Source organism: Numenius arquata, chromosome 12, assembly GCF_964106895.1.
Source record: "Numenius arquata chromosome 12, bNumArq3.hap1.1, whole genome shotgun sequence".
Lineage (NCBI taxonomy): Eukaryota > Metazoa > Chordata > Aves > Charadriiformes > Scolopacidae > Numenius > Numenius arquata.
In genome coordinates, this window is record NC_133587.1 from 5,515,906 (window position 1) to 5,536,377 (window position 20,472).

At 58.5% G+C, this 20,472-nt stretch overlaps 1 protein-coding gene across 2 annotated transcripts; it reads left to right on the top strand.

Moving 5' to 3' along the window:
* The first annotated feature begins 3,324 nt into the window (after positions 1-3,324).
* TGM2 (transglutaminase 2) lies at positions 3,325-18,656 on the top strand. 2 transcript variants are annotated; one of them, XM_074156859.1, is made up of 13 exons: positions 3,325-3,717; positions 6,108-6,287; positions 8,942-9,184; positions 10,396-10,514; positions 11,362-11,490; positions 11,861-12,041; positions 13,056-13,191; positions 13,309-13,412; positions 13,583-13,822; positions 14,006-14,278; positions 16,882-17,042; positions 17,309-17,445; positions 17,755-18,656. In XM_074156859.1, the coding sequence occupies exons 1-13, from the start codon at positions 3,708-3,710 to the stop codon at positions 17,909-17,911; spliced, it is 2,070 nt and encodes a 689-aa protein (XP_074012960.1). In that variant the 5' UTR covers positions 3,325-3,707; the 3' UTR covers positions 17,912-18,656. The 2 variants fall into 2 exon arrangements, with proteins under 2 accessions (XP_074012960.1, XP_074012961.1); XM_074156860.1 differs by lacking the exon at positions 8,942-9,184 and having other exon boundaries at positions 3,708-3,717.
* Positions 18,657-20,472: the final 1,816 nt, after the last annotated feature.

The window sequence follows — 20,472 nt, forward strand, 5'->3', positions numbered from 1 at the left end:
GATGGCTCCTGTGCCCAGGAAGCAGCCTTGGCAGCGGGGTCGGCTTGGGGCAGGTGAAAACTGCTGCCAATGGGGCTGTGGACTCCCACTGCCACCAGTTCTCCCTCGACTTGGCAGGAGAAAGGGGTTCCCCCATGCCTGGAGAGTTAATAGCCCCCTAGACCCCCTCTGCAATGAGCCCTCCCTGCATCCGTGGGAACATTTCAACCCAGCTCTGCCCACACCGCTGGCTCCGAGGGGTCTGGGGGGAGGAAGAGGGTGACATCTTCAGAGGCTCCTCCTGTTGTCCCAAATCTGGGTTCTTTACCCGGTGTGCAAAAACCAATTGATGCACAGAGTCGAGACGTTTGTTTTATTCCAGTTCTGAGCAGAAAAGCGTGCTAGGCAATAACTCGCAAAGCTGGCACCCCTGTTAGAAACACATGGGGTCTTCTGTGCAAACAGGTAGCGACAGAAAATCACATCAAAATAGCTGATTGGTCACTTGTAATTATATAAGAAAAGCTCATATGCACATTTCTGTGCAAATTTGCACCAATTTCTGTCTGGGTCATTATACTGAGGTGGTCTTACGTTTACATATAAAATCTCCTCCTAGAGGTGTGATTTTTAGTATTAAAATTATCTAAGGTAACGAGAGGCTATACCTTCATCTTCTCAACTACCACTAGGTTACTGTTTAACTTTCTATTCTGTTTAGGCTCCATTTGGAACAACAACAAACTTCAAGATTGGATTATTTATGTTTATAGGCTTTTTGTTTTAGGGACTTTGCATTCCCATTGCTATTCTGCTGTTCGTCTCAGTGGCCAGTTTGGCCCAAACCACGACACTATGGTTTCAGAGTAGGCCATCACATCATGGTCACTCAATTTTGTGGATTTCTAACTCTTTTTGACATCAAATTCCCCCCTTTGAGACTTATGGATATGCTTTACGTCTTCCGTAAGTCTCACCTTATGCTTTTCCCAAACTCTGGGATTCCTGTTCTTCTATTTTCCATATAAAAGGGTTATCCTCTACTTTAGTCATCATTATTTGCAGGGGTTTCCTATCTTTCAGTACCTGTTGGCAAAGGCTTGAACACACGGGCAAACATTGAATTGTACAATTCAATAGCAAGAAGATCAGTACAAGTACAGGTATTAAGAAGGGTCGCTTTAGCCAACTTAGGTTTGGTAACCAGGTTGTTAGCTAGGAAAGATCTAATCCTTCCCATTCCTTGACAATTGAGGCCAGATCTGTTAATTTCTGTATCTTCTCTTCTACTAATTGAGAATTTCTGTTAGATTAAAGCAACACATCCCCTTAAACTCCTTTCCTTCCTTACCTTTCTGTATACAAGACCCTATGTGTTTCAGACAGGAGTGCCAGCTTTGTGAATTACCCCCTAGCACCCTTTTCTGCGCAGAACTGGAATAAAACAACTCCGTGCATCAATTGGTTTTTGTGCACCAAGAGAACCCAGTGGTAAAGAACTGGGTAAAGAACCCAGATTTGGGACATCGCTCCCGAGTCCAAGCCAGGAGAGCGGGATCCCGTGGTGGTAACGGCAGGGGTGGGCTGATGGGGCAGCGGTTGCAGGCTGTACCTGTGCGGTACATCCCGTGACGGGGCAGGAACTGCTCCGGGTTGGTGGCTGTGGGAGTGAGAAGGGCAGTACCAACACCGGCGATGCACCTGGTGAAGGCTCATCACCACCTGCACGCGTCCAACCTGTGCACACACGTGGTGGAGTGGCGCATGGATGGATTTCCTTAAAACCAGCTGCCCCGAGCTTTCCCTCAGCGAGGATTTGCTGCACTGACTTTAACCTCCCTCCCCACCTTCCTCACAGATGGTGATGAAGGAGGGGACTCCCCCAGCTGCTGCGGCTCAGCCCCTTCACCAGGGACGCTGCTTTTCCAGGGCCTCTCTGCCTGCTGTCACATAGGGTAGCCTAGGACAGCATTGCTGCAAAATCAGCCATGTGTCCCCACAGTGGGGCCGAGGACCGGCCGCACCAGGAGGCCCCGGCTCACAGGGCTTTTCCTGGATACATGCTTTTGGCGTGCTCAGACCTTACAGTGACACTGTCTGTACCAAAAAACCCTTTGTGGAGCTGGAAGAGGTTGTACGTCTTGCTGCAAACCCTCCCAGCGCAATACTGCCGCATGTCCAAGCAGAAAGCATCACCCGCGGTGAGGGACACCTCGCCAGGACCTCCCCAAGCACCAGGAGAGCAGATCCAGCTGCATGATGGGCACAGAACACACTGGACACAGGGAAAGCTCAGGACAGCCAGGCTTTATCAGGGCACAGCCCACGCGTGGACCCTGTCGGGCAACTCTGAGTACACCAAGTGATAGACCCCAACCATTCTCAGGACATTGCCACCCACAAGAAGGTCCTTGGTACCCGCAGTGGCTCTGGAGAGACACATAAACCACCAGACATCCTGGGCTCCAGGAGGGGAACAAGGTGAGGTGTCTGGGGGAGTGCAAGGGGACCAGTTGGACTGAGGCAGGTTTCCAGTCTGAAGCTGCCTCCGGGACAAGGGATACAGCATCCTGCACCCAGCCAAGGGCCAGACAAAGAAGGCTGGCATGGGGCTCCACCAAGAACATCCTTGGTCCTGACCTTGGTCAGCTTAAATCACATGAAGAAAAAACAGTAACTAAACAAAGTCTGCTCCAGAGGTGAAACTTCTCAAGACCTTACTCATCACAAGCCAAACCACTGCTGAGGTACCAAGGGCACTCCCAAACCCCAAGACTCTATGAAGGTGTGGGGGTCTCTGCCCCTGCTAGGCGGTGTCAAGCGTGTTTGGTCACCTTTGGGGTGCACTGGGAAGGCCAGGCCAGGCCAGGCAGCCCTAGGCAACACCACTGATAGTCCTATCGGGTCAGAGACCCCCAGGCAGGAGAGGGACGGCGGGTGCACGGGGCAAGGGCTGCCAGGGAAAGCACTGGTCCCTGCTCTGTGCACAGAGCCGCGCGCCCGTGGCGCCGTGCCCCGGAGCAAACAGAAAGGCTTCCAGCACATTTTCCCCTCAAACAGCAAAGTTTCCAGCATTTTCCCTCTGGCCTCTATGTCTTTTAGGGATGCATTTACGGGAATGGGGACTGACGGCTGCAATCCCGAGCAGCCCTATCCCTTTGCCAGAAATGGCCGGGTATTGAGATAAGGCACGGGGGAAGAAAACTTTATAAGGAGAAAACATTACCCAAGTTTCTGGCACCTCGGTGCGAACTGCACAGCCCCTCTTCTCCCCCCACTTTCCCTCCCTCCCCCTCCCCTTCTCCTAACCGGCAGCGTTTCCAGCCCCTGCCCGGGGGAGGCTCCGGGGGCCGGGCGCCGCGGGCAGGGGCCAGCCCCGGCGCTTCTGGGGTGGGAGCTGAGCCCCCCTCCCCGGCCACGGTTTTTTTTTTTGTTTGTTTTTTGGGGTTTTTTTCTTTTTGGGTGGTTATTTTAAATAGGTGGGACCGAAACCACTCTGTTTCCTGGAAACTTTGTTTTCCCTTTCTTTCCCTCCGCCGTCCCCGGCCGCGGGGGTGTGCGCGGCGGCGGCGGGCGCGGTATAAATGGAGTGAGCGGCGGGGCCGGGCGCTGAGGGGCAGCTCCCCCAGGACCAGGACCAGGACCAGGACCAGGACCAGGACCAGGACCAGGACCAGGACCAGGACCAGGACCAGGACCAGGACCGCGGGATCCCGCTACCGGGCATCATGGCTGAAGGTAAGACAGCAGGACGATCCCCTCCCGGGATCCGCGGGTTTCTGATCCGCGGGCAGCCCTGACCGGCCGGAGCCTCCCCCGCCGTCCCGGAGCTCCCCCGCCGCCGCCCCGGCACCTGTGCGAGGGAGCCCGGGAGCGAAGCGCTCCCGCAGCCGGGGCTCGGCGGTACCCTCGGGCATTAACTGCTCTCCTGCTTTCCTGCGAGCTGGCCCAAGAGCCGCTCACCGAACTCTCAGCCAAAGCCAAGGGTGGTAGGGAATGGGAAAAACTAAAACAGAGGATGGCGGCGACAAGAAAAGTGCAGTTTCGTGGAGGGTCTGCTCCCTTCCCTCCCTCCCACCCCAGCTACAATGCTCTCCGCTGGCCAGGATTACGCCAGTATTTGCAGAATGGGGTTCGATGCTATTTAAAGCTTTCAGTGCTCTCCAAGAAGAGTGTTGACAGCTAGACTGGGAACATGTGCCCACGTCCCACCCTGGTTTAAGGAGGATTTCTGGAGGCTCAGTCAGAAGTAGCGCTTCTGGCCTTCAGAAATCCCTCCATGCGGGTGGCTTTTCAGACTCGTATGGGGAGGCAAAGACAACCCTGACCTCCCACAGAGCTGTTTCCAAAATCCCAGGAAACAGGACTGTGCGATACCGATGGATGCACGGTCCTTCAGGTGATACGGCATCACTCTGCCCCGGTGCCCAGCAGCACCGTGGGCTGTCCCCAGCTCACCCAGCTCCTGGCACCACAGCAGTGATGCCAACACAGGCCCCTCAGGTTGGGTACTGGCACTGCCAGCTCCTGGCACGAAGCTGAGCTGCTGCACCCGGGACAGCTCTTGCTCCTGTGTGGTGGTACCTGGGACGCCGTTTCCACCTGCATGCCCTGGTGGCACCGCAACCCCCTCCCTGCCAATCTCTTGGCACTGATCAGTTCGGGAAGAGGCACCTGTGCTTTGAAAACTCTGCTTTTTGCAAAATTCACTCAGGACAATAACCCTGTGTGACTGGGACAAGGAGGAGCCCCAGTCCTGCTCTCTTAACACACTTATTTGCAACGAGTTTGGCTCAGTGTCAGCAAGGTTCGCACTCACACAGTTGTGTGCTGTAGCACGGAGCCATGTCTCTGCTTACAAAGGGGGAGGTGACAAGGGAAAGAACCTTTCTGTGCTCTGGCCCCGCTCCAGGGTCCCAATGGACCAGCTGGAGGGACCTTGCCCTTGTTTATAGACAGCCCCAGCTGCCCGCAGCAGCTCTGGCAGTGCAGTGGGGAATGGGGATGAGCCCGACCACCTCCCCTGGATGCACTCTGTGGTGTCCCCACGCCCGGAGAGCCAGGAGTAGGGTTTCCATTTAGCTCCGGGAACAGCAAGCTCAGGGTCAGCCATTTCCATCTGGCACCGGCTCAAGGAGGTCTCAGTGACCACCACTGCTGGCACGCAAGTGCCGGGAAGGGCATAGCCAGGGAGAGCTGCAGTAGAAGGGCAGCAAGCCGAGCATCACCCCTCACAAGCCGCCCCGGTCCCTGGCTGGCGCGGAGCTCGCCATGTGCTGCCCTGCACTAAATGCTTTTGCTTATTCTGGCAACTAACCGGTCTGCTGGCAGAGCATTCCAGGGTCACTGGCCTGGAGCGACAATAAACGATAGCACATCACTCCAACACAGCACCTGGGGCGGTGGGGACGTGGCCACTGGCTGCTCCGGCACGTAGCCCTGTCTGGGCTAGGAGGCAGAGCAGGGCAGAGCGCCCGAGGCCAGGGAATCAAACACCCTCTTTGTCACCACATTTACGGTCGGTCTCTCCAATTTGTCAGCAGTTGCGGAGCAGTAAAGCTGCCCAGGGAGCTGCCCTGGGCCTGGCTGAGGCACAGAATCATTCCTGGTATTCTCCAGGCTCGGCAGCGCTCATTTGGGGTGGGGGCGCACAGACAGCAAACCCCGGCTTATGGGTCCCCACACCTCCCAGAAAGCAGAGGTTAGCCCTGGGCTTTCCTCCAGCTCTGGACCTGGCATAGCTCCAGCAGCACATGATGCCTCTCCTCCCTGGTGGTACCATGGAGGGCAGCACCACAGCACAAGAAATACAGTATAGAGCTTGGGGTGGGGGGGCAGCGGGGGGGCAGCACTTTGCTGCGAGCTCAGCCCCTGCCCTGGGATGCTCAGAGCCGGGCACAGCCACAGCACCCAGCGCTGTGCTGGGCACACCAGGGGAGGATGGGGCAGCTTGGGCATAGATGAAGCTGCCAAACACCAGCACCAAGGTCCAAAAAGCGAGGGTTCGGGGTGGGGGCGATAGCAGTCCCTTCTGCCCAAAGGCGGGGGCTGCGTGTGTGGGGCACGGCTGCGCCCCGGGAGTGCGTGGCAGAGGGGAAAAGCTGTTGACGCTGCTGTTGGCTTTGCAGATCTGGTGCTGGAGACATGGGACCTGCAGTGCGAGCGCAACGGCCGGGAGCACCGGACGGCGCAGATGGGCTGCCAGCAGCTGGTGGTGCGGCGGGGGCAGCCCTTCACCATCACCCTGCACTTCTCGGGCAGAAGCTACGAGGAAGGGGTGGACAAACTCGCCTTTAACGTCGAGACGGGTGAGCGCCACCGTCCCCCGCACCGCGAGTGAGAGCCTGCCCCAGGGCTCGCCCCACACTCATGAAAACGCCGGGGAAAGACTCTTTATCAGTGATAAGAAGAAAGATAATGGTTTTAAACTGAAAGAGGGGAGATTTATATTAGATATTAGAAAGAAATTCTTTACTGTCAGAGTGGTGAGGCACTGGCACAGGTTGCCCAGAGAAGATGTGGATGCCCCATCCCTGGAGGCGTTCCAAGCCAGGTTGGATGGGACTTCGAGCAACCTGGGCCCTGCCCATGTCAGGAGGTTGGAACTAGATGATCTTTAAGGCCCTTTTCCAAACCATTCTATGATTCATATCAAGGCTGAGAGAACAGGTACAAACTGCTCCATAATGAGAACTGAAGGGAAGCGATAAAGAAATAAAACAAAAAGCCACTGCTGCTGCCTCCTCCCCAGGGCCAAGCTGGACTTGGGGCCAGGCCAGGGCCACCAGCTCACAAGGAGTGGCCTTGGATGCAGCTGGGGAACCCGCCTGAGTCTCTTGCCCTTCTGAGAAACATCAGCAAAAGCGAATCTTTTCAGCCAGAGGGTTTCACAGCACTTTTGCTGATGGTCTTTTTACCCAGCCACCCTTGTCCCCCCATCATTCAGACATTCCCAGAGCGGGAGTTGCTCAGGAAACACAAACCCTGGAGAAAAGAAACATTCCCATTGAGCCTCCCCAGCACACAGCCCTGCTGCAGCCCCCCCCCCCCCCCCCCCCCGAGCGATGCTGGAGCTGGTACGTGTGAGCCGGGCACAGCATCCGGTGGGTCCCTGTGGCTCCACACCAGGGGCTTCTCCCACTGCTGCTGTAGCCCTGGCAAGAGCCCACTGGGAGTGACAGGGACATCGCTCCCATGGCCAGAGTGAGGCACAGCCACCGGCAGGGGCTCGGCCCCGGCCAGCTCAGAGCAAAGGGAGAGGAAACTCTTTCTTGGGCAAGAGTTATTTTGAGGCTGCAGCGTCCTGCTGAGTCAACTGGGACAGAACTCAAACTGCACCCGGGTTTCCTCACAGTGTAAAACACTCTTTTTTCCTTCTCCCCTAAAAGCTCTGATCCCACCATGGGGCAACAGACGCAAGCCCAGCACCCTCCATTTTACCCCTAAACTGGCAGCCCCTCCATTCCCCCCTGATCCCAAGGCAGCTGGGGCAGGGGTCTGCCTGCCTGCTGCTCAGCCCCCCCCCCGGGTTTTTACAAGGTTGTGCTGATTCCCGGGCAATCCCAGACTGGTTTCACAAGTAAGGAGAAGCCCCGTGGTGCAGGCTGCTGGGGTGAAGGCACAGGCTGGCAGCAGCTGCCGTCAGGCTGGAGCACAGCCCCAACACTTACAGAAAAAGGCCAAAGGTGCTTCAGCTCTCGGTGGCCCTGGCACGTCCCTCACTGAGGCTGGACCCACGGCCCCATTGGGGCAGGGGCTGCCAGACCTGCCCCCCCTCGGGACAGCGAGGCTGCGTGCCACCTCCCACAGGAAAGAAGGGAATGGCTCTGTACATGGCCTGTATTTTCAAAGCAGCCGTGTTTGAAGAGCCCTGCTCAGACGCTTGAGTCCCTGGGGGGATGCCGCGAGCTTTGCAGGCAGGGAGGAAGAGGAGAAGGAGGAGGAGGAGGCAGGCTCCCATGGCTGGCCATCCCCGCGGCAGCGCCAGGCTGACCCTTGCCAAAAGGACAAGGTTAGCTCAACCCAGCCTCCCCGAAAGGACAGAGAGGAGAAACTGTGTCACCCTCATGAGTTCATGAGTATTTTTGGTGACTCGCCTGGCGTCCTGCCCACGCTGCGGGCGAAAGCTGGCAGGGGACCAGCCCAGGGCTGTGCTTCCAGCGGCAAGGGGGGGAGGCAGGGGCGGGGGAGTGGACTGTTGTGGCACCACCATACCGGCTGCCAGCCAGCCCCAAACGGGCACCGGCATCACCACGGGGCCACGCTTGGCCGGGGCTGGGCGTCACCGCTCCCCGGAGGAGCAGTGTTTGGAGCTGGCTCGGGGCAGGTGGCTTGGACGCAGCTTGGAGGGGCCGGCAGGGATCACGCTGTCCTCGGCTGGAGCGCTGCAGCCACTGATGTAATGGCTAATCATGGGATGTTTGCAGCAACGCCTGAGGCTGGACACAGGGGCTCCCACCGAGAGCATCCCGGTGACAGGGGGCAATGGGGTTCGCAGCCGGGGCCCCCACGCCGTGGGCTGCGGCAGGACCGGGCTGTGCGGGTGCAGGGACATGGCACGGGCACAGGGAAATGGCTTGGATGCAGAGACTCTGCTCCGAGCAGAGGCAGCAGTGGGTGCAGCTGAGGGGAGGAGACATGGCCCCAGGGTGAGCACCCTCTTTGTTCTTCTGGCCCTGAGGCACCCATGGGGCGAGTTCCTCCCTCCTGCCCCTTCCCAAACAGCAAGGGACGTGCCTGGGCTTTCCATGGCTGGGCTGCTCTGCGCCCCAAATACCCAACAAACCAAACAATAAACATTCCTGGGTTGCAACAGATGAGGTCTGGGCAGCCACTGCAGGGCAGAGGGCAGGGGAGCAACACGGGGTGCTTGTGGGGCAGGTCCCCTTGGCACAGACCCCATGGCATGGGGCTCCCAGGGCCCCCGGAGCACCGGGAGAGCTAAAGTGTTCCTTCTTGGCAGGGCCCTGCCCCATTGAGACATCGGGAACCAGGTCTCACTTTGCCGTGAGCGACTTCCCAGAGGAGTCGGGCTGGAGCGCCGTGATCCAGCAGCAAGAGGAGAGTTCCCTCTCCGTCTCGCTCTGCTCCCCCCACAACGCCCGCATCGGCCGCTACAGCCTGACACTGGAGACCTCCACCGGCTACCAGGGCACCAGCTGCCACATCGGGGACTTTGTTCTGCTCTTTAATGCCTGGCACCCAGGTGAGGCTTTCATCTTCCCAAGACCAGGGGTTCCTGGGTAAGGCAAGCACAAGCTGCCTCCCAACTCTGCCAGGGCAGCACATCCCTGGAGGTCTCACACCATTGCAGACCCCAGGTGCCCCAAGCTCTGCCCTGACCTCAGATCTAAGCAGAAATCCTTGCTTTACTTCCACCTCTGTGTGGTCCCTACAGCAGGTTGGGGCCGTGAACACCATCCCCCACCCTGGGACGCACACAGACCCCTTTGCCAGCACCCCAAACACCCCAATGCCCCATCTGGGCTGTCCCCACCACAAAACACCCCACAGGAGCTCACCTCTGTGATGCTGTTGCGAAGCCTTGGGCAGCCTCTGGTGACAACTCCTGCCTGGGAGGCAGGCGGAGGAAAAATCCCTAATTGCCCCTAATTAATTGCCCCCACCTGGCCCAGCCCTGCCCACCCCCAGACCCTGCTTTGGGCTCAGGGATGAGCCCTGGGTGCTCCCAGGGGTGTCACTGTCCCAGTGCAATTTGGGCAGCCTGACACAGAAGGGAGGATGGATGCTGCGAGGTTTAACGACACCGGGCAAACAACAGCCGGGATTTTAATCTCTCCACGTCCTTCCTCTGTCCCGAGGAGCAGCCTCGTGCTGCCCCGCTCCCAGCTCCATTTCCTGAATCCCAAACGCTCCATGCTGGCTCTGCTGAGATAAGGGGCTTTAGGAAGCTTTGTTCGCCCAGGACTGTGCCGAGCACTGGCGCTGGGGTTGTATGTTTTGGGTTCTTTTCTCAAAACATTTCCAGTAAATAGTGATTTTTCCAGCAGTAACTGCTGTGCGAGCAAGATGGCTTCGGCTGCTATCTCAGACAGTGTTCCTGGTTCCCACTGCTCGCTTCTCCCACCAGGGAGGTTTCCCATCCTGGGAAAAGACCCGAGTGCATAAAACACGAGGGAGGAAAGAAAGGGAGAAAAGAGAAAGAATGGAAAAGAAAACCACAAGCCCACTGAAATTTTCCCATCAACTGAAATTTTCCCATCAGCTGAAATCAAACTGAGTTGAAATTCTCCAGCAGCTTTTTCAGGCGGGAGCAGTTCCAGCCCCTGTTGCCTCATTTCCCACCAGACCCATTCCTTGTCACTGCCCAGCAAGTCCCTGGGGAGGGGGGGAGCCCTGAGCAGGGCCGGGGGGCGTGGGGCAGAACCCCAGCCCCATCTCTTGCTCTCCCTGCAGAGGACACGGTTTTCCTCCGAGAGGAGGACGAGCGCTGCGAGTACGTGCTGTCCCAGGAGGGACTCATCTACCAGGGCACCCGCGACTACATCACCTCCACCCCCTGGAACTTTGGCCAGGTGAGAAGGGCATGGGCCCCCGAGAGCCCTGGGACCCCCGGAACCCCCGGCTGAGCCCACCTCGTCCAGTCCTGGCAGTGCAGGGTGCAGGGGCTGGTGCCACGTGTGTCCCCTCGAACATGCACCCCAAACGCAGCCAGCACCCTGGGGTAGATCCACACGCAACCGTGGGACAGATCAACCAAGACCCCATTTCTGAGCGGGGAACGCGCTGGCTTTGAAGCGTGGCAGAGTGAGGGGAGCATTCCTGCACGGCTCCTGGGATCTCTGGGGCCACACGCTCCTAATCGGGGTGGCCACGCTGCGCCGGGAGCCGCCAGCCGATAACGTGCTCCTCAGCGCCGTGCCGCCCGGGCTGATAAGGCAGCAACGGTGCCCCGGGCTGCAGCCCCCGTGGCCACGCTGGGCTCCCAGCACTGAGGGAGCCCAGCCATGGGAGCCGGGGTGCCTGTGGCCCCCGCAGTATCCGTGCATCAATTCAGGGAAGGGCTGTGACTCACTGGGTGATGGGAAATAGGTGGTTTTCCCCGGAAGGTCAGGTCCGTGTCTGACCCCTGAGCAGCAGCAGCTGCAGGAAGCAGGATCCGGCCCCGGCGTGAGGGTGGAACTTGACCTTGGGCTCCACAGGCTGAGCCACCGGTGGCCATAGCAGTGGCACAAACCGTGGAAAGTCCCTCAGTGGGTGCTGGCTGGGGGAGGGGACCACAGGGATGTGTGACCCCCCGCCGTGTGCCCAGCAGCTCCACTTGCAGGGGCATCGTGGTGAGCCAGGGAGGGGGGACCGAGGCAGGAGATCCCCCGTGCACCCTGGGGACCTCACATGTCTTTTCTTCCCACTCTGCACCAGTTCGAGGAGGGCATCTTGTCCATCTGCCTCAACCTTCTGGACACAAACCCCAAATTCCTGAGGGACCAGAACCGGGATTGCTCCCGCCGCAATGACCCCGTGTACATCGGCAGGGTGGTGAGCGCCATGGTGAGTCCCGTGGGGCTCCAGTGTCCCTAGGCACCCCACGTCCCCCGGGGTACAAACACCCCCCTGCTGTCCTCCCAGCTCCAGCTTGCAACTACAGCTGACAGAGGGGTGGCATTTGCCATTCGCCTCCCAGTTACACCAGTTTCCATCCCCGGGGTGTTTCACATCCCCTTTACAACCTTCCCACCATTGCTCTTACATCACATAAGATCCTCTCCATCCACCCACTCTCCCACCCCTGCATCCTGGTGAGATCTTGCAAAGCTCCAGGATGGCTGGCACGTGTGAGCTTTCCTTCCCTCTTCAGCCTTCTCCTGCCCCTCCATTTCCTGCCATCCCTCCATCATGGTCCCTCTTGTCCTGCCTGCAGGTCAATTGTAATGACGAGGACCGGGGGGTGCTGGCAGGGCGGTGGGACAACAATTACGAAGATGGGATGAGCCCCATGGCCTGGATCGGGAGCGTGGACATTCTCAAGAGGTGGAAGCAGTTTGGGTGTCAGCCAGTCAAGTATGGCCAGTGCTGGGTTTTCGCTGCTGTGGCGTGTACCGGTGAGAGCAGACGTGTCCTGTGTCCCCTTCCCAGCAGGACAGGGTCACCCCTGTCCCCCCCCCTCCATCTCCCACCCCGACCCCCTGCCTTCCACCTACTCCCTGTGCTCCAGCAGGAGGGAACGGCTGGGACTGATTACAATCAGCCCGCAATGATTGCTTAGCAATTAAGCTCTCTGTTATTCTAATTTGTCAGGAAATAGAGGGGGAAAAAAAAATGATAGAAAAAGGGTTCTGGCTTTTCAGTCAGCACTGCCCCCCCCCCCCCCCGCCAGGCAGAGAGGGAGGGGCTGAGCTGAAGGCACAGGAGAAGGAAAGTGGCTTTAAGGTCAAGTTTGCAAGAAAGTCATGAATCCACTGAGATCAAAATAATTTCACTGCCACCGAGGCAGTCAAGGCAAAAGAGAAAGAAAAGATTCCAGGCTGGCTTCTGTTGAGAAGCGTGCGCGCACACACACACTCTCACACACACACTCACACACACACTCACACACACACTCACACACACTTGCAGGCTTCACGCAGTTTTGCCCTGAGAAGAAACGCCGCACTCGCGGGGTTGCCCGGGCGCGCATGTGCATTTATATATCACAGATATACGAGATCCTTTTTTAGAGGAAAGAAATAGCAGAAAACCAAAGTGGATTTTCCACGGCTCTCAGAAGTTTATAGCCTTCCTTTGAAGCGTTATAACTACCTCCCTGTTCCCCAGGGAGCTCCGCTCGCAGTAAAAGGCAGCTGTGAGATTAAATAAGAGGTTGCAGCGTGCTGCTGCCCGTGCACTCCTTCAAAAGCTCTCGCAGCCGCTTTTGAGCCTTTTTTCTCCTGCAATATCAAAACCCGACAGGCTGTCAGTGCCGCTTGCCACCCGTCTGGCGTGCAGAGTCCCACGGGGACTGCAGGAGCCGGCTCGCCCTGGGGATTAGTCCCCGGGCACCTCTTTGGGTGGGAAAGGGAAGGACGGGAGCCGTGCAAGCCCGGGACACCGTCTCACCCTGCCCTGCCTCCCCGCAGTCATGCGGTGCCTGGGGATCCCCAGCCGGGTGGTGACCAACTACAACTCAGCCCATGACACCAACAGCAACCTGGTCATCGACCGCTACCTCAACGAGACGGGGGGGGAGGACCGGCGCTCCAGGGACATGATCTGGTGAGGGGCACAGCAGGTCCCCAGCCTGCCCATCCCTGGGGCAGCGGTTGCTCCTTCCCTGGAGCCTGGTGTGCGCTGGGAGAGGCTGAAGCCCTTATGTCCTGGCTTTCCTTGCAGGAACTTCCACTGCTGGGTGGAATCCTGGATGGCCCGTCCAGACCTGGCACCCGGCTATGATGGGTGGCAGGCACTGGACCCGACCCCCCAGGAGAAGAGTGAAGGTATGGTGTGCACCACGCGGGTGCTCCATCCCACCCCGCACCCCCAACATGGCAGGGTCTCCCCCCACCGCCACTGTGTCCTGCCCCGGTGGTGGCTAAACCTTGGGTGATGGCCAAACCTTGGGTGGTAGCCAAACCTTGGGTGGTGACAGCGACTCTGCTCCCTGCAGGGGTTTTCTGCTGCGGGCCAGCCCCCGTCAGAGCCATCAAGGAGGGCGACCTGCAGCTGAAGTACGACACCCCCTTCGTCTTTGCGGAGGTGAACGCCGACGTGGTGTACTGGGTGGTGCAGGGCGACGGGACGCAGAAGAAGAGCACCCACTCCTCGGTGGTGGGGAAGAACATCAGCACCAAGAGCGTGGGCCGGGACAGCAGGGAGGACATCACCCACACCTACAAGTACCCAGAGGGTACGGGGCAGCGCAGTGGGCAGAGACACCCCAGAGGGGGTGGTTATTGGGAAACAGAGTTGGGGAATGATTAATTAACGCAGCAGCTGCACCAGGAGGGCTCCAGGGATCAGGGCAAAGCAGCCCCGACCATGATCTCTCCATATTCCCCCTGGGAACCAAAATTTTTCCCATGCACCTCAGGATCTGAAAAGGAGAGAGAAGTGTTTGCGAAGGCAGAGCACGAGAAGAGATCGCTCAGGGAGGAGGATGAGGGGCTGCACCTCAAGATCAAGCTGTCGGAGGGTGCAAACAACGGCTTCGACTTCGACGTCTTCGCTGTCATCAACAACAACACGGACACCGAGCGAGTCTGCCGGCTCATGCTGTGCGCCCGAACCGCCAGCTACAACGGCACCGTCGGGCCCCAGTGCGGCATGAATGATCTGCCAAATGTCACCATCGGGCCCTGGGAAGGTAAGGGACCTGCTGGCAAGTGAGGAGAGGATGCTTCAGTGAGGGCTGGGGCCAGGGCAGCAATTTTTCCCGTGTTCAGCTGCATCTCTGGGGTCTGCAGTGAGGTAGGAATGGGTCCCCCCAGCAGAGCACCACCGTGGTGTCCAGGACCTGGGGCAGCCCTCGCAGCCAGTGGGAGGGAGACGGGTCCTGGCTTCATGCCGACAGCTTTCCAGAGAGGAAACCCTGGTTGTGGTCACCAGCTGCCTGCTCCACACACACACCAGCCGAACAGCAGTAAGAGCTGGGCAGGTCCCATCAGGGGGTCAGCCATGGGGAGCCGGGACCAGTGAGAAGGGCTGCAGGCTCGCACAGAGCCCCCCAGCTCAGGACCTGGGGGGTCAGCACCTGAAAACAAAGTGTGAGCTAAGGGCCAGGTTTCACTATCAGCCTTCTCCTCACTCGCTTCTCCAGCTTGGCACTGCCCAGCACTGCAGGGGCTGTATCCCCTCCGGTTGTACCACCACCACCACCACCAGTTCATCAGGTTGGCACTCTTGGGGCTGGTGTGGGGCAGCAATCAATCAGAAGTTTGTGTTTAATCCTGTGGAATAACAGCAGTGTTAAAGCATGGGCTGGACCATGGGGACAGCCAGCACCCAGAGCCAATGTCAGGGTGTTTATCCACCCGTCGCTGGGGCATTTATCCACCCGGCAGCCCCGCATTCCCCGTCACCCCCGTTCACCAGCAACTGCCTCGACGGGCAAAGCCCCAGGCTGGGGGGGACTTGTGCGAGCTGCAGCGGCAAGTGATACCTCTCTCCTTCAGGGCTGTGTCCTTATTTATCTGCCACTGTAGATTTTTAATCTTTGATGAAAGGAGAAGGAACATTGCTCAGGCAGGGGGCTGGAAATGCATTTAGAGAGGATGAAAAGTTACTGCCGTTGCATCTGTCGTGCTGAGGGAACAAGCCGTGCACGTCGCAGGGCTCTTGTCCCAGGGCGCTCTGCTGCATCCCTCTCTTCTGCATCCCTCATGCTTTTCCGGAGCTGGGGTAGGCTGGTCTCTGCAGCAGGATTTTCCCACAGGCAGGGAGAGTGGGACTGACCCTGGGTCAGCTCCGGTAGCATGGTCCCAGGCTGGTCACAGCCACGCTGGAGCTCTTGGCGTCTCCTCCTTGGGTGGGTGTGACGTCTCACAGCATTTCACCACAGAGCTGTCCTGGGGCGGCCCGCTGAACCTTCGTTAGCCTCGGTTACAAATTAACATTACTGTCTTGTAATTAAACAAGAGTTTTGATTTATGTCAGTTTTCCACAGACCCTTCAGGGCTTGGAAATGCAATACATCTGCTGTCCTGGAACAGCTTAATTTTTAATCTAAGCCAAGATCTGCTCTTCTAATAGAGCCCGTAAGAAATGCAGCACTCCACTCTCTGCTATTTGTTGAGCTGAATTAAGGGAATAATGAATGTGCTCTCTCTCGCCACCACAAAGGGAATTGGGACGCTGCCTTTGCCCACACTGGCACCCCCCCTCCCTGTGGTGTCAGCACTGGTGGGTACCAGCACCTGCGAGTGCCTGTAGAGCTGCTCTAGAGCCTTCTGTTGTGGGGCTGGACGGGGAGAGCGTGAGCTAAGCCCTGCTGGCCTTTAGGGTCTTCAACATTCCCATCCACAAGTTAATCCAACATCTTTTTCTCTGAGACCAATTACGAGCTCCTGCCTGGGAATATAGACCCCAGGACTCCCCAGATCGCAATCTTTAAGGAGCCCCTGCACGGGGAGCCAGGCTGGAGCGGTGCTGGGTCCGTTCCTCTCCCCACAGCCTCAGCTGATGCTCCAGCACTTCACATCCTGCCCTGGGAACACTGGGTTTTGCTTCCAGCGGTCACGGCCTCTCCGAGGCCCTTCCCCACAAGAGCTCTGCAGCTGGTTGCCTTCAGCCTCCTTCCCCCCTCGGCACAGGACAGGACAGCCCAGGATATGGGGTTTAGGACAAACAATGCTCAGAGCTGAGCGAAGGCGGCTGCTGGAACCGGCTGCCAAGGGCTGGCAAAGTCCCTCCGGGCCCCGGTGCAGGCGCAGCCCCGGGGTCCTGCCCTGGCACATGGCTCCTTCCCCTCCCCACACCTCTGAACATCACTTCTGGCACCTGGTTCTGGAGCCCTGGCTGGGTTGTGAGGTCCCGGTACCACCACCCTGAGCTGGGCACTCGCAGCCCCATGTCCCTGCATGGGTGGGAGCAGCATCGGCACCCAGCACCCTGGCAGCACCCCGAGGACCCAGCTGGGCACAGGGTGACCAGCTGCAGGTGTCCACAGCTCATTTGGGAAATGCTGGTGATCTGGGAGTTGATGACAGCTAAATAGAACCCATTTTCTTGGGGAAGAGGTTAAGCAAAGCACCCCCAGCACAGACTTGCTTGTGGGTGCTCCGGTCAGCAGCTCGTGGTGCCTGCCCACCCTGCTGTACCCCTTCCCAATAAGGGTGTCCCGGCTCCCCCAAGACTCTCCCATCCTGGAGAAGCTCCTGGGGAGCCCAACCAGCCAGGTGCCAGAACAGGGTCACAGGCTCTGGGTTGGGGAATGGGTGAGCTCTGACCCTGCTCTGCTTCCCCTTCCAGAAAACAGGGTGCCCCTGCGGATCCTGTATGAGAAGTACAGGGAGAGCCTGACCCAGGACAACATCATCAAGGTGGTGGCTCTCCTGACCGAGTACCAGACCGGCGATGTCATCGTGGCCATCAGGGATGTCTACATCCAGAACCCGGAGATAAAGATCAGGGTAAGGGCTCAGCTGCTCTGTCCCGAGTGGGTCTGGGGGACACATTTCCCATTCATAGGGGGTTGCTGCAATCACCCCGGGGAGTTGGTCCCAGTGATCCGAGCCCTGGGTCTGGGGCAACCCCACCATGGCAGGGCTTGGTCCTGCATCGCTGAGTGGGGCTGCATCCCCGAGGACCTGCCTCAGCCCCATCAGACTCGGGGCAGGGGGAGCACCATGACCCCCAGGCAGGGTGATACTTGGTCTCCAGCCCCACCTGTTTGCAGATTTTAGGGGAGCCAATGCAGAATCGGAAGCTGGTGGCTGAGGTCAGCCTGGTGAACCCCCTCGCAGTCCCCCTGAACAAATGCGTGTTCGTGGTGGAGGGCACCGGTCTCACCGACGGGCAGCAGATCAAGGAGCTGTAAGAGTTTTTCCTTTCTTCACCTGGTTGGGCTGTTGGGAATAGGGCAGGGGTGGATTTTTGTACCCAGAGCCCCCAGGGAGGGTGGTCCCATGGCCTGGCTCTGCTGAGGTGGGACTGCAATGGTCCCTGTCGGGTGCAGGGGGCTTGGAGCATCTCTGCCCCATGCCTCGCTGAGGAGGGGGGCTTGGCCATGCCAAGGGGGGTCTCTGCTTCCTATGGTCCCAGCACCGTCCTGCACGGATGGGGAGGGTGACACATCACTGGGAGGGATAGTGGCTGGCCTGCTGACCCCCTGTCCTCCCCCAGCGAGGAGCCCGTGGAACCGCAGGCAGTGGCTAAGTTCAGGTTGGATTTCGTACCGAGCCAGTCGGGGCTGCACAAGCTGATGGTGGACTTCGAGAGCGACAAGCTGACGGGGGTGAAGGGCTACCGCAACGTCATCATCGCGCCCCAGCCCAAGTGAGCGGCCACCACAGCCCCTTCACCACAGAGACCCTGCCTCCCCTCCTGCTCGGGGGCTTAGCAGCCCCCCACTCGCTTTAGCCAAAGACGGTCCCAGTGGCACATGGAAGGACAATTGCCGAAGCCTGTCCCCAGCGCAGCAGCCATGGTGCCGTGCTCCTCCCCGGGAGTGCTCGGTGCTACGGGGAGAGAAGTGACAGGAGCAGGGACAGGAGAGAGGGGCCGGTGGCATTTGGGGGGCAGCCACTCGCTTCACCGCCTTTCCCTCACCCTGTGGGGTGGCAATGCCCCCAACCTGCCTCTCCCCCGGCCTGGGTGCAGCAGGGATCCCCCGAGCCCAGCACAGCCGGGCAGCCCCCTCCTCTTTCTGCAGCGCTGACAGCCCCCCCCCTCGTCAGAGCAGATGTCATAAACCAAAGAGCAGAACAACCTTCTCCAGCTCTGATTGCACCTCAGCCGTGCTCACGCGCGCCGTTACAATTCTCTGAACGCAACTGAGTAGAGCAAAAATTGTATACTGTGAGCACAAAGCTGTTTATACGCTATATAACACACATGACATCTATTTATAGCTATATAAATACATACTGCATATAAACCTACTGCATAGGTAAAGCAGGGGATCCGCTTTAATAACTGTTCCTGTCACTGCAACCACTGCGCAGGGAGGGATGGGACGTTACCCTTGACATGAATTAACTATGCAAACACTGAATAAAAACTCTATTTTTCACTTTTAAAGCCAGACCCGGCTCTTCTTGAGCATCCTTTCCAAACGGAGGCACCCAGCAGCTCCGCACCCAGCACCTGAGGGGTGGGTTGACACCCAGCCCGGCACTCTCAGGGTGCTCTGCAGCTCGGGGGTTGTACCCCAAAAGAGCTGTGACCCCCACAACATGACCTGGAAGCACCCTCGGCACGGGGTAAACCTGCGTAAGGCTCCATGGCAGCAGAGCCCCAGAGGCTGGTACAGATGCCATGCATTCCCGATGCGTTTCTCCCATAGCAGGAACGGCACAGTGCTGTGACCGGGCTCTAAGGACAGAGAAAACCAGTACAGGAAATTAAGTGAACAGATTTTGCACACCTGGGCTCTCAAGGAGCCAACTCGTGGGCAGCTGCCAGCGTGGCCAGAGAAAGTGCGGTCCGGCAGCCGAAGCACAAGAAACCCAACCTGGGAGCGAGGGAAAAGGGGTGGCTGAGCACAGGGAGGAGGGTGGGGATTTGTCTCAAGCCTGGAAGCGAGGTCAAGGCGCTGCCGAAGATAAACACTTCCCATGCCAGGACACAACCCTCCCTGCTTTCCTCCCCACAAACATCCCGGGAGTCTCCCTGCCCATGTTAAACAAACACCAGAAAGACCATTACAGAACTGGTGGTCTCCAGCTGCAGCCGAGGATCCCCACATCCACAGCAGCCCCGGGCAGAGGAGGGACGTGCCCAGCCCAGCCACCGACTGCCCAAATTGCGGGACAATCTGTAGCACAAGGTGACCCTGCTTGGTGAGCTCACACCCAGCTGGTCCCTGTCACCACTGGTGGCTGTCAGAGTCTCCCATCCCAGCCACGATCCAGGGTGGATGAGGAGCTGGGAGCATTTCCTACCCAGGACAACCTGTCCTCCAGCTTCCCTTTCTGTTTATCTTTAAGATGAGATAAAAATCTCCATGTGTAGTGTTCCAGGCACAGCTGCTCGCCTCTCCCGAGCCTGGCAGGGGATCCTCAGCCAGAATTCCCAGCGCCCTGGCTCTGCTTACCCCAAGAGAGACCTGGCAGGAGCTGCTCCCGCTCCATCCTGGCCAGGGGCAGGCAGTGGCCTCGGCTTCTGCTCCAGGTGAAGGCTGGACACTGCTGGGCTCAGGCTTCGTGCGTGGCAGTGGGTTATTTGGCTGCCAAAAATCCTTCATGACAACGCTCCAGGACGGCCACAAGATCCTTCTCCCGTTACCTTGTGGAGGTTTAACCACCACATCTCTCCATCCTGCTTTTCTCGAATGCAACCAGAAGACGCAGCTGGGACCACCATGGGGCTGTGGAGGGGCTGCTGGTGGTGCCTCTCACTGGGGGAGGTGGGGAGGAAGGGTCTGAGGGCTGAGGAGCTGCCAGGAGCAGCTCTCCCGAGGGACAGAGAGTGCCTGCTCCACAGCATGGGAACCGGACAGGAGCTGTGGGAAAAACAGGGATGGGGATTCTCCTCCCACAGCCGGGAGGACGAGCGGTGGGGACCACGCCAGCCCCCAGCTCTGGGAGCACCAACCCCTAAGACACGAGACCCAAGAGCACAAAAAAACCCCCAAAGAAGCGGCAGTGCCCGAAGGAGTTAACAGCCTGAACCCAGCGCTGCCTTCCCTTGTCAGGAACATTCCTCAGAGCCAGCCATGATGCACAGCCTTACTTTAAAGAGCATTTGTTACACACAGCTCTGCTGAGCCAGGCTTCAAGCTGCTCAATGCCTGGTTTAAAAATAACCGGCAGCTCTTCTGGTTCGGAGCTGGGTCCTGATAAAATAAACATTAGCACAGCTATTTCTGAAGGTCACTCCCATCCATCTGAGGCTCGGCAG